Source organism: Corapipo altera, unplaced genomic scaffold (genome assembly GCF_003945725.1).
Source record: "Corapipo altera isolate COAL_440 unplaced genomic scaffold, ASM394572v1 23, whole genome shotgun sequence".
In the NCBI taxonomy this organism is placed as follows: Eukaryota; Metazoa; Chordata; class Aves; order Passeriformes; family Pipridae; genus Corapipo; species Corapipo altera.
This window is the reverse complement of record NW_020884878.1, coordinates 10,347,691-10,360,750: the sequence shown is the minus strand read 5'-3', so window position 1 is coordinate 10,360,750 and position 13,060 is coordinate 10,347,691. Positions and strand designations below refer to the sequence as shown.

At 38.0% G+C, this 13,060-nt stretch overlaps 1 protein-coding gene across 1 annotated transcript; it reads right to left on the bottom strand.

Moving 5' to 3' along the window:
* Positions 1–2,459: 2,459 nt before the first annotated feature.
* LOC113944722 (alpha-1-antitrypsin-like) lies at positions 2,460–7,260 on the bottom strand. The gene is made up of 5 exons (XM_027638170.1): positions 7,129–7,260; positions 5,687–6,376; positions 4,950–5,220; positions 4,084–4,231; positions 2,460–3,373 (listed from the first exon to the last, which is right to left on the bottom strand). The coding sequence occupies exons 2-5, from the start codon at positions 6,357–6,359 to the stop codon at positions 3,167–3,169; spliced, it is 1,299 nt and encodes a 432-aa protein (XP_027493971.1). The 5' UTR covers positions 6,360–6,376; positions 7,129–7,260; the 3' UTR covers positions 2,460–3,166.
* Between the last annotated feature and the right edge of the window lie 5,800 nt (positions 7,261–13,060).

The following is a 13,060-nucleotide window of genomic DNA, read 5'->3' as shown; positions in this document are numbered from 1 at the left end:
CATAGAATGGTTTGGGTTAAAAGGGATGTTAAAGATCATCTAATTCAAACCTGTGCCATGGGCAGGGACACCTTCCACTACCAGCTTTTCTCAAGCCCCTCCAGGCTGGCCTTGCACACTTTCAGGAATGGGGCATTCACAACTTCTCTGGGCAACAAGTTCCAGTGCCTCAGCACCCTCAGAGTAAGGAACTTCTTTCTAATATCTAATCTAAACCTGTCCTTTTTCAGTTTGGAGCCATTGCCCCTTGTCCTGTCACTACATGCTCTTGTAAATAGTCTCTCTCTATCTTTCTTATAGGCTCTCTTCAGGTACTGCAAGGCTGCAATTAGGTCACTGCAAAGCCTTCTTTTCTCCAGGCTGAACCACTCCAATTCTCTCCATCCTTATTTTGTGCATTTAACAGAGCATTAGTAGGTATTTCCAGAAGAATATGCAATTTGCTTTTCAGACCATGACCTTCAGGATGTTTCTGCTATGTGCCTTTAGTTTCTTCCTAGTGGATGCTGCACAACACTGGGAACAATGACAGACCTGTGCACTGACTCTAATCAGTGGCTGTTTGAAATATGTTATTTTCTTTGATTTACTTCAAGCATGCTATTTCCCTCTCTTCCCCAATACTTGTTCCTTCTTTATGATCTTAAACACTACTCAAAGTTGCTGTTGGTTTTCTTCTAGTGCCTGTTGAACTTCACATAGTTTGTAAGTGACAGTTAAATCCTCCTCCACCATGGATTAATCTGGGTTTCAGAGCTTCTCATTTATGTTTTTAGCCTTTGTTCCACTTCTAGTTCCTAGTTATGACAACGAATACAGTTTGCTGCTGTTTCTGCACTGCTTGTTTTCCTTTTCTCCTTATTTCAGAGAGCTGCTTGGTGTGTGCTGTTCCAAAGCTTCTGCTATGTTGGCAATTCTTTTCTGGCTGTTAACCTAAAACAGCCTTCAGAGAAGATTTCAGCCCTACATAACAGATTTCCCTTAGTGTCCACATAGGTTGCAGCTCCTGCATGTGTATGGTCGCATGCACTGCCATATCAGATTTGTGTGTAGACACCAGTGCAGGCTGGGTTAGAAGATGTCCTTTGCACTTTATCCCTCATGTGGTTCATCAGACCAGCTCCATCCTCAGCAATGTCACTACATTGATGTGGCCCACTGAAGTACTTGCATGCAGCAGCAGCAACTCTTGAGATAGGATGAAAGCCCTTCCTTGGCTGCCCTGAGGCTTCTTGGTTACAAAATTCACAGTAGAGAGCCAACCAAGAAACAAAAATCCAGGAAATAAGAGACAAAAACCCAGCAGATTGAAAGAAGAAACACTGTCTTGAGTAAACCATGACTGCAATGGATTTGTGACAACCTTAATGCTGACAATTTGGGGGGGTTGTGCAATCCTTCTGTGCTTATTATTTACTATAAAAAGTTGTTGCAGTTTTCCAGTGAGGGGCATGACCCGATTTTTGCCAAATTAGAAAGAAAACCAAGGCAATTCATGTATGGTTCCTACTCCCAACTGAAGATGATTCCCTATCATGATATTTTTCAATTGTCCAGTTCTTAAATCATCTTGATTTTTCTCTACCCACTTTCACATACGTTAAGCAACAAGGTTACCTCTCAAAATGAGATGTGGTTGGTAAAATACCATCTGGATATTTTTTTCCTACTAACAAACGGAGACTATTGATCTGAGGTCCGTGAGGAACAACAAACATAGTCTCTTGATATTTGCCTACAGAATCATTTGTCATTGCAAAGTTGGACTTTGGAAATTCGTCCTGAGTTAGCCCTGAGACTTGCAAAGAACTTTTAAGTTATCATCTTTAGAATCAGTTTATCTGTATTAGACCAAGTCCTGATACGTCCAGAGATATAAAGCTAACTGTTTGTTACTAAATACTGAATATACTAAACATAGTTATGAGTAAGAAACTTTTGTCATTGGTTTGTGTGATTTTGAGGAGGACTTTCAATGTCAGGTGTTACATGTCTGCAGATAGACATGGAATGTTTTTTCTATTACTTATTGGTATTCTTACAGCAACAATTAACTCATATTGATAGCATTAACTTAATGTCAAAGAAAATAAAGATCCCCAAACAAAACAAAAAAAAATGTATTTTAGGAATATTCACCATAATTTTTAAGTTATATTTTTCACAAACATCTTAAGAAACTAAGATCTAAAAAGTTGCCATTTATATTTTTTCCACCAGTTTGAGTTATATAAAAAAAGACAATCAATCTATAATCTAAATACTTTTACTGCCTTTCTGTATGTTAGTAAGATGTGCTAAGGATGTTGACTAAAAAAACTAAAAAGCAATAATAAAATAATTTTAAATATTTACTGCTTTGTGTTTCTTTCCTTTCATAACCATGTAACTATCTAGTGTAGTTGGACTCAGGAAATCTTAAGTGGAAAAGTACAAATATCAATTCACAGTCTGTTTTGACTCTATAATAATAATAATCCACTGCTAACATTTAGGAAGGTGACTTCTCAAATATTATCTGAATTTTTTTATGTGTGTTTATGATAACTTAAAGCAGGTTAACAATCCCTAGGCTACCACTGAGGAGGAGACAGAAGAAGGCAAGCTAAAACAGCTACGTTCATCAACTCTTTACACTGGTATGTCCTCCAGTGTCCCAGTCACTGATCCCACAGTTTCATGCCATACTTCATTACAAAACCTAAAGAAATTAATGAAAATTCACTCCAGTATTAAGATCTATATTTAAGAATAATCATCAAAGGTTAGTGGATTAAACAGACGGGTCTTACACCTTGTACTTTCTTTTCCCTCTTTCCCTTCTCCTCCTCTCACAGGCACAAACTGTGAATGTACAGCAACAGCTACATCATCTGGAGACTTTGAAAAATCTGAATATCCCACAGGAGCATGTCAGAAAAGACATCCTACAAAACTGGTGAAAAGTGACTTGTATTTCATTAACACTACAAGCTATGCTGAGCTGTAGGCTGGGGCAAATACTAGTGACTTTTGGACAAGGAAAAATTGTTTTTATGTTTTAAGGGGTGATTATGTTTATAAGGGTAATGGTTGAAAGATGAGCACTACTACGTAGTGGTATGCATACATAAGTGTTTCACGGGATCACAGGAATTTAGCCAACAATGTGCTGAAGTCTCGTCAATCAGTCATTTTTCTGAGGGTTTACAATTTTCCCAATGAAGAGGACAGCGTGGGTGAATTTATCCAGAATCACCAGGAGAAAGGGCCTGTTGAATCTGATTCGAGGCGGACGAGGAAAATCACCAGATCTCCAGGTAACCTCCTTCACTGTGACCCCTGTTGCTTCAGTGCCATTCTCATGAACATTCAGCACGGCTTTGTGAATCACCTGCAAGGAACAAAGCAAAAGAGCCTCAAGCTGACAACCCAGCCAGAAGAGAGCAGTCTGCCACCCTCTTCACTCTTGGCAAAGGGAACCCTGCCTGGAGTGAGATCCAGCAGCAGCAGCCTCTGGGAAGGTCATCACCAGTTGCTCCTCTTCCCACTGCAGTGCCAACAGCCATCACTGCATGTGCAGAGAGTAACCCTCAAACTGCAGGCAGCCAAGGAGCAGTCAAGATGACTGATGGTAAGAAACTCTGGAAGGAAAGAAACCTGGTAATTTAGCCTAGACTCAATTTTGTCTTTGGCAGCTTCATGTATTATTGTGAATTTACCCTGTCATCTAGCTGAAAAAAATAACTTTTTGAGAACACTAGAAGGAGAGGAATAACAGCCTTTTGCCCTCTGTAGGAGGAATTAGAGGAAATTTTACCAAAGCTAATGTGCTACATTTAGATAATTTTGTTTGGTAGCCAAAAGAACATTTAATTATATGTATGTCTTCTTCCTCATCCTGGAACCATGCATTTCTTGTACCTCTTGTATGGATATTTGGCTCCGGGTTTATAGATGATAGGGCTTGCTTTGCCTCCAGACTGGCAGCTGATGATGATTGAGCGATGCTTCAGAGAGACTGAGATAAGATTTTCATGGAATATTAGCATCAGGTTCCTCGGAACAGACAAATATTGTGGTTGCTTTCACATGCTTACTTACTTTTGAAACCTTCAGTCCAGGCTCCTCAGTAATCCCAGACAGATCAGCTTGGTCAGTGAACAGATCGATCATACCCATTTGTTTGACTATCCTTTTCACATCATAGGTACCAGATATAGAAAATTTTGGAATGTGCAGATGTATTTTTCTGTAACAAACAACACAAATAGGGACAAATTGTCATCTAGGTAACAATCCTCAATGCTTCAGTAGATTGACACTTCACATTTGTTTTTCTAACTGTAAATAGTCTTCTCTCAGGGTCCAGATATCATTTACGATCAGGTTAGCTACTTAATGTGGAGGGTTGGAACAGAATGAGCCTATTAACCCCTGCCTCCACGGTGGGGTTCAAGGACTGGGGGGGAAGACAGAGCTATGCCAACTCAATGACAGACAGAGCTACTACTACCAAGTAGGAGTGTTTTTTCAAAAGATCATATCTAGCTACCCTAAGGCTGTTCAAATATACAACAGACCTGGGCCACCACAGAAATAGCTGCAGTAATGGTGAATTAGTCTGCTTTTACATACAATGCCCACAACACACTAACATCCAACAGGTTCTCTATCATAGTTTCCCAATGCTTGTATGAAACAAGCTTCTGTTAACTTCATCATGTTGCTAAGTAACTTTTGGTTGAACCAGGAACTTAACCCAAGATGGATCCCAAGTTCAATACCCTATTTTTTCACTAGTCATAGCTCTTTTTCATTTTCCAACTAAGAAAAGGGAATTCCACACAGAGGAACAGTAAGCGTATAGAGTTCAGTAGAATAACCTGGCCTTTATCATTTTGTCTTAGTGAGATAAACACTACTGATCTGTGTCGTAGTCACCTCTTACCTTAACAAAGAAATCTTACCTGTCTTGGAGGACCTTTTCCCATTTAGATACAGTCTTTTTCAAGAGAGCATCTTCCACCTGCTTCATCTTCCCTTCATCAGGCAAAACAAATAATGCCGCAACACCTCCTTTGTAAGATATCTGAACCAGCCAACAGGACAGCTCTTCATCAAAGTAATTTCTGTAGTGACCCTTTCGATACATCATGTCAACTTTTATGGATGTTTTCTGATCCACAAAAAAATCCTCCTGTCTTGTATATAGTGTACTGAAGGGTTTCTCCCAATGAGCTTATGACGAAAAGAAAATTTATTCAGTGGAATACAAACAGAAATGGTCACAGTGAATAAAACAGGATCCAGTCCCACAGCCTTCCTTTGGTTAGAGCAAATTTTTTTCATGGTACTGCATCCTCAGATGTTATAGCATTGTATTTTTTTTTAAGTGCTTAGAGACAATTACAGACAGATAATACTGAAAACACTGTCTTTCATTAGAGCATGAGTCTGTGATCACATTAAAGAATTTACAAAACTCAAGAAAGATATTTGTATTAAAAATTCACTAAACCAGATGAGGACACATTTCTACTGTCAACAAATATACATGGGTTTATAGCAATACTTTCAAGACACTGAACATGATTTCCTCAATTTAAAATATTTAAACTCCAGTTTCTTTCTCTTAAGTTTTCATTCCCTGCAATAAGCATTAAATATCTAAGCTACAACCTTTGCACCCTTTGATGTTTCTTACCTCTAAAGAAGACATAGTTAACGAGAACCATTGCAGTGAGAGGATCAAGATTTTCCACTAGCTTAACAATTTTCCCATTTGTCTTTTCCTCAATATAACTGTTGATCTGATTCTCAGCGCCAACAGAGTTGTTAAAGTCAGAAGAAAAGACTTCAGATTCATAAAAGCGTTTGACGTCATCCAAGAACTTCTGTACTGGTTTTAGAGTCTCTTCTATAAAAAGGGCATTTCCCAGGCTCAGCTGGAAGTCGCTCTCTGAACGGTTCAGCATGTGGAGGAGTTGGCAAAAATTGTCATGTATTTCCAGCTCCTGAGTCTTTTTCAGGTTAAAGGCAAGCCCTTCCAGAATCTGTGTCAGTGTCACTGACTTGGCACCGAGTGCCAGCATTGCAAAGGAAGTAGAGATGCTTATGGGGGAAAAGAAAATATTTTGATCCGTTGCTTCAGATGCGACCAGCTTGTAAAACGAAAATGCAAAGTCAGCATTGCTGAAAATTAGTTTGACAAATGTTTTGTTCTTAACTGGATGAGCTCCTTCCCACTGAGAACTATGTCCTGGATAATGTGTCCCTTTAGCATCATCCTGCTTACTGCGGTAGCGAGGGTGCTGATAACACTGGGCAACAGTATACAAAGCAGCCAGCAATAAACACAAGGAGAAGGTGGGCTTCATTTTCCTTTTAGCTGTTTCTGGAAAAGAAATAGACGTACAAACTATGGCATGGAAATTAATCTGTTCATGCTTCAGTAAAGTAAAATGACAGTCTCAGAATATACTTTGTTTTCCAAAGTCCCACACACTTATAATTCACATTCCTGATGCATGTCAGTGTTTCCTAGGGATAATATGACTGCTAATACACTCTTTACATAGCCTAGTTCTCTCTCAAAAGAGGTAATTTTAAACTTTTAAAAGTTTATTAAGTTTAATGTTAGCATATTAACAGTCCTAGGCTAAGACTGATTTTTTTAAAAATTTGCAAATAACTGGAAGCTTATGACGTTTTCCCCAGAGTAACTGGTAGGAGTTGGTTTTGTACTCAGTAGTGCAGGATGGTTACTGCAGCCCTGTTAGCCTTTCTCAATTCATTGAATAATTAGAAAATGAAATCTGTGTTAAACAAAAATGTGACAATCATAGATCATACTGTCTAGAACGAAAATTTCAAAATACACTTACAGTTTCTTCAAAGATGAAACACTAGATCAATGTGGTAAGAAAGTCTATAGGCATCTGTATTGTTTTCACACCAAATTTTTATTTAATTATGTGAAGTGCCTTCTTCACTATCTGTTCTTTCTGGCCTTTGAAATGTTTCGACTTTTCCATAATAGTTATATCCCCTTCTGTAGATGTACAAAGGTACCCTTCCCAGGCAACAATGTAACTCCCCAAAATAAAATGTCCAAATAATCCAAGGGAAAACTAGAAGGGTACTTACATTGCTACAAAAAAGATCTTGATGCATCCATCTAGTCTTGTCTGCTCCTTCTTCTCATCAGTGCCATTGAACAGCATTACGCAGAGCACCCCCATTAATCATTAATTAGTTCAAACAAAAATTGCCAGTGAGTATGCACAACAAGCAGTAATGACATGGATATTTTGGACAATTTGTCCAAACCAAACATATGCCAACAGTGCTGGGTGAGGGGGCTATGGACAAGAGGGAACAGAGCAAGAACTGTATCTCCTGTTCCTTCCATGCTTGAGGATTGACCGGAGAAGCTTGCTGTTGTAGGTATCTGGCAGGAGAGCCACAGCCATACCCTTCGTGGCTGGAGCTGAAAGCTGTGACATTATATGAAGACCACTCCTTACCTGGGTCTAGCTGAGCCAGCACAGGTCACGAGGGAGTGCACTGTCCCTGCCAGAGTGTCCACTTCACTTCATCCTGGGAACTATAACCTCTCTGTCAGGATTTCAAAACAGGGTTTGGATTTAGAAAGCCCTTTTGCCTCACTCTATAACTCAGTTACAACCTTTGACACCTTATTTAATGGTTTCAGGGCTTTTCTTATGGAGGGCAGATTGGTGATTGGTGAATGGTCTCTAAGTTTCTAACAAGAATAACGTGACATTACCAGTCTAGTAAGACATTTACAGTCAATACAGTTGTTTACTCATTGTTGTTGGTCTTCACCCGTGGCTGAGTATTTGGGGAATTGGTGGAGAGTTTTCCCTTGGCTTTTTAGAAAATATACAACAAAACAACCACTGCTAAGAAACAGTATTTTTGGCGGCTCCAGAGACTGACTGCAAAGGGAAACGTGGTCAGTGAATACCTTGTTTCCTTGGGCTAGTATCATATGCAACTGAAATGGACATCAGGAGGACTCAAAACAGGCCAATTCACCTTTCATCCAAAAGGTCTTAAAAAAGACGTGCTGGCATCACTGGAGGATATTCAGGGTTGAATATAATATATGGACAAATCACAGAATATGGACAAATCACAGAAGGAGAAACTAAGGTAGGAAATGAACTTTTTAAACCGATACGTACTCTCCTCCATTGAGTAGGATGGTTTTGGTGTTCCACTTAGCACTTATAGTGTCATTCCCATCAGGTAGATGTAATATATGCAATATGCATCCCATTTATTCCACATTACCAGCAATCCAAAATGTTGATGGCCACCATCAGATTTTGAAGTGAGGTTAAGATCCATAATCCATAAATCACTGAACCATTGCCCACTAATTATAACTCGATTATGAACTGTCAAAGTAGCTAGCAATGCATGTGGTCACTGGCCTATTATAGCTTACAAAACAGTGAATAAGATTTACAAGATGGAAAACAGGAACTTGAGTATTTCCAGTTTAGCAAGCTCTGCAAACATACCAATAATCCTTCATCTTCATTAACAGAGATCAACTTGTTTATTAGCAGTGAGGCAGAAAGTACATAAATGAAGGGATGGCCTGAAGGATGACTCCGTTTTGACTGGAGAGGCATGCAACACCCCACACTTGCAATGAAATGCTGTAGTATCTCTTCTCTTTAAAGAATAACAAAAGATATACACAACCTCTGCTGGGAATACAAGTTCTTTCTACTTTGTTCATTAGTCCTTGTTATTTTCATCGGTTTTTAACCAAAAAGGTATATTTATCAGCCTCAGGGATTTTGGAAGCAGTTCTATTTCAAGATACCCTCTACTGCTCTCTAAAACCACATAAAACAAGAAAAATTTATGTTGCTTGCAATAGCAAAACCATATTTTTTAAGGTCTATAGCTTTGAGAGCATTATGGAACTATGATTTACAGATTGACTACATCATGGGATAGCAATTCAGTGATGCCATATTGCCCAGCAAATAGTTTGTAAATACATTGAAAGGATTTAATTTTCCAGGTTCCACCTAATTCCTTCCTTATCCTCCAAGACAGACAACAGTTATTCTTTTCTGTTTTCTGGGGTTTCTTGCCATTATAGCTTTAAATTTTATTTCATTTTCTTACATAATATTCCACCTGGCTAAGATATTGGGGAGAATAAAAAAAAATTAAAATAAATTAAATTAACTAATTATAAATTACAACATGCCAAGAAGATGGAAGGTACCTTCTCAACAATGTTAAACTGTTGGGTTTTAATACTGACAACTCTTCCAAATGTTCCATCACACTTAACAGTAAGTTGGGAAGACAAATGTTATCATTCCAAACATTCTTCCCTCTTCTTTCTTATTCCTTCAGATTTACATGCTGAGCACAATGGTATGAAATATATAGCATGAAGTGATATGAAATATGATTTGCAATATTCATTGGGTCACTTGAAGTCATCTGTCCCAGACGTGTCCCCTCCCAACTCCTTTGACACCCCGAGCCCACTCACTGGCGGGGTGGGGTGAGAAGGAGACAAGGCCTTGGCTCTGTGTAAGTGCTGCTCAACAAGAACTAAAACATCTCTGTATTATCAACACTGTTTTCAACACAAATTCAAAACATAGCCCCATTCCAGCTGGTATGAAGAAAATTAACTGTATTCCAGACAAAACTTAGAAGATGCTTCTCATTTTGCATTAACTCTAGGCTCCAATTTACCTTGCGTTTCTCCATCATGGAACCCAGAAATGCTCATCCTTTCGTGAAGGTTTTGCTTCATTTCTTTTCAAGAAATTAATTCCTCATGTAAAATCTTGATAATTTAATTTTAAATATAAAAGTTGAAGTAAAGTGAACACAAGATATATCGTAAACCAAAAGGATTTTATTTTGTGGATGTGGCCTGCTCATGTGTTTGCATTGTTACTTACTGCTGAACCATATTCAGGAGAATGTCATTTGGCAAATGTTCTTATCAAATACAAACTTCAAAAGGAATACAGTGTAATTATGAAGATACTTTGTAAAAGACATAGATACATGTAAATACACACCCACACTCCCCCCCCTCCCCCCAACCTGTAAGTACCCACGGTATTGGAAAAAGATCAACTAGTATGATGTGTTGATCTAATAATACGTGCATAAGCCTGGCAGACAGGAAACTTGGGTTGCCCTCTGAGGACAATTCAAGTAGAAGAAGAAATACAGGCCCTAGGAGTTGTTTTTTAGTATGATAACTGATTGCTCAAGATGTGGAATTGTTAATAATTCTAGTCATATGAGCAGTGTGTGAATGGTTCTGCTGAAGATAATTGTTTAATCATTATCTTTGCTAAATCAGAACCTGTGGCAATAATAATTAATGCTTAGTGATTTGAATTGGGAAAAAAAAAAAAAAAAGGAAGAAATGCTATCTCAAATTAATTGTGGTATTTTGATAACAACAGTAACCTCAAAACATTTTTAAGAGCTTTGAAGGATTGCAAATTTGCAGATTTTATATGCAATTGTTTTGAACCATTTTTTTGCTAGAGGCTAGTAAAATGAGGATTTTTTTTCCATTCTGATATGAAGTAATGTAAAATAGCGTATTCTATTCTGATAGCAGATTCTCTGAAAGAGTTAATGTCTCTCAACCTTAGCGTTTACAGTCTAATCAATTTATTTCTTTGCCTTACTTTTAATATACTATTTCTTTCCTTTCATTTACATTTTCACGTGTAAAATATTTTTACATCACTTAATATCAAACTGGAAAAAATTCAAATCACACTTGTTCCTCACACACAGAGAGCGCTTTCTGTGGAGCGTGCCAATGTAATGGAAAGACATAACACATTGCTTTCTGCAGCCTGTAATAGGGATTTTCTCATTTATCCTTCTGTTATTATAGGAGCACATGTGGATGGTCTAGAGATTTAGACTGTGGCATGACGATTTGCTATTGATTTTCTCTTTTTTCTATCCCAGTAATTTTTAATATTTAATTTGCCTCCTTCCTCACTACTGAGCTGATCTGTGTACCTGCTACCCACCAAACCCTCACTTCTGTGTGACAGCAGTCAGTTCAAGTGCAGCATTTCACCAAACCTGCAGCTAAAACTTAACAAGAAAATCGAAGCTCCTACCAACAGAGTAATAACAAGTCAGAAAGCTACTGTTCTTCCTGGTTTCAAAATGAAGTAGAATTTGTCATGTCCATTCCTTTATTTTAATAGGAGATGGTGGCACAGGGCTCCTTTTCCTATAATCCCCAGAGCTCAAGGCTCTGTGCTTAACAGTTCTACCTGCAGAAAATGGTGTAGGAGAATCACACTAAAAGTTTGGCTTCTTGCAAGAATCTTACCACTCATAACTGGTATATGGAAATAACAGCATTTTACTAACAGAATTTGCCCTATGGACCTTTTTCTCTTGGTGTAAAAGAACCCTTTCTATGCAAACAACATTTTGAGTGACAATTTCACCTGAGAATAAAAGTTCTCATTTTGAAATTAAGTTATCTACCAGAGAAATCCCTTGGCATTACTAAATAAATTTAAATTGATGCCTTACATTCTTTATTTCTGTGACATAGATATGGTCAGTTGAGCACTAAGAAAATGCCTTCTGTAGGTATTTTGGAATTATACTTGAAGTTTTTTCTTCCAAAGCCAGATAGAAAGAATTAGGGCTAAATTTTGCAAGGTGTTATCATTTTCTACTGTTTGATAGATTAATATTGTTGGCCTCAGTGAAGAAGCAGAAGGACGATCAACTAGCTGAGCGAATATATTCAATAAAATTAAATTTATTATATGATTCCATTGCTCATATCCCTTTTCTTAAACAAGTCTTTGACACTGTGAGATTTTAGAATGTAAGATTTTGAGGATTCTGAGAGGTCACTGAGATGGTTTAATGCAGCAATTCTCTTCCCTGTTTCAATGGAGGCAAAAGAAGAGACTGTATAGTTGCTCTTAGTCTCTGCAGATCATAATCTGGCAGGTCAGCACAATTCCATTTCCATCAATGACTTGCATTAGCATGCCTCCACAGGACACTTCGGGATCTAGGCTGTACTTACATGAGTTTTCTCTCATGATTGCTGCACCATCTTTCGCAACCCAACAATCTAGAAGTGTACAGAAGTATTAGAGCATATTTGCTTCTGTTTGATGCCTCTTTTTGGTCACTCTTGACACAACTGTGAATGTCAGGGCTATGAAACACAGCATGGGCATGAGGTAGTAATCTCTGCCCAGGGCAACTGAGACAGAAAATGCCTTAGAATTTCACCCATGGGATTTACCCAAGGGACACAACTCAGACTTGAAAGATAGAGGAACAGAAAATAAATTCTAGTATCTGTCCCTTGAAGATGTGACTTAGGGTATGGTTTTTCTAATGGCTAGAGAATCTGTATCTGTGAGAAGAGCAAACCCAGCAGTATTCATATGCATTAGGACTTTTCATTACATCTTTCATCTCCTCTGTGTACAGATGTTTTCTCCTGCTCTGAAGTTGTTTCCTGGCTGCAACCAAAGTTCTTATGATGACTAGAACATTTAGGTTGGACTCAATGATCTTGGAGTTCTTTTCCAACCTGATTCTATGATTGTGTTGTCTTATTCTATGTTGTTTTTTCCTTTCAAACATTTTTCTTGATCAGAGCATCTTCCATGTAGTCTGTTTTTTCTACATGAAATGTGGTAAACAATATAGTAACTTTTCCTCAGTAAGATAGTTGCCCGAGTCAGACAAAGTCTTCTTCAGACCTTCCATATGAGCATCATATTGCTGTTAACAGTTTTCCAATCTCAAAGGATATGTTCTTGTTTAGTTATGTAACAAGAATTTTGTTTCCAGATGGCTTATGGAAAAGAAACTGAATGCAATACACATAAGAGAAACAAAGGCTCATTTGCATAAATAAGATTAAGTCTCTTGTAATAAATTCATCTCTGGGGGTGGAATTGAACTGAAAAGGTACTTTCATCATAGAAATTCTTTTTTTCAAGAAGCCAGAAAAGTCATTTACAGCAGCATCAGT

Coding starts and splice junctions, on each gene's coding strand:
- LOC113944722 (XM_027638170.1), bottom strand. CDS start 6,359: ATGAAGCCCACCTTCTCCTTGTGTTTATTGCTGGCTGCTTTGTATACT. Junction 5,221..5,686: donor TAACTATGTCTTCTTTAGAG/GTAAGAAACATC, acceptor TTTCGTCATAAG/CTCATTGGGAGAAACCCTTC. Junction 3,374..4,083: donor CTGGACTGAAGGTTTCAAAA/GTAAGTAAGCAT, acceptor TGTTCCTTGCAG/GTGATTCACAAAGCCGTGCT.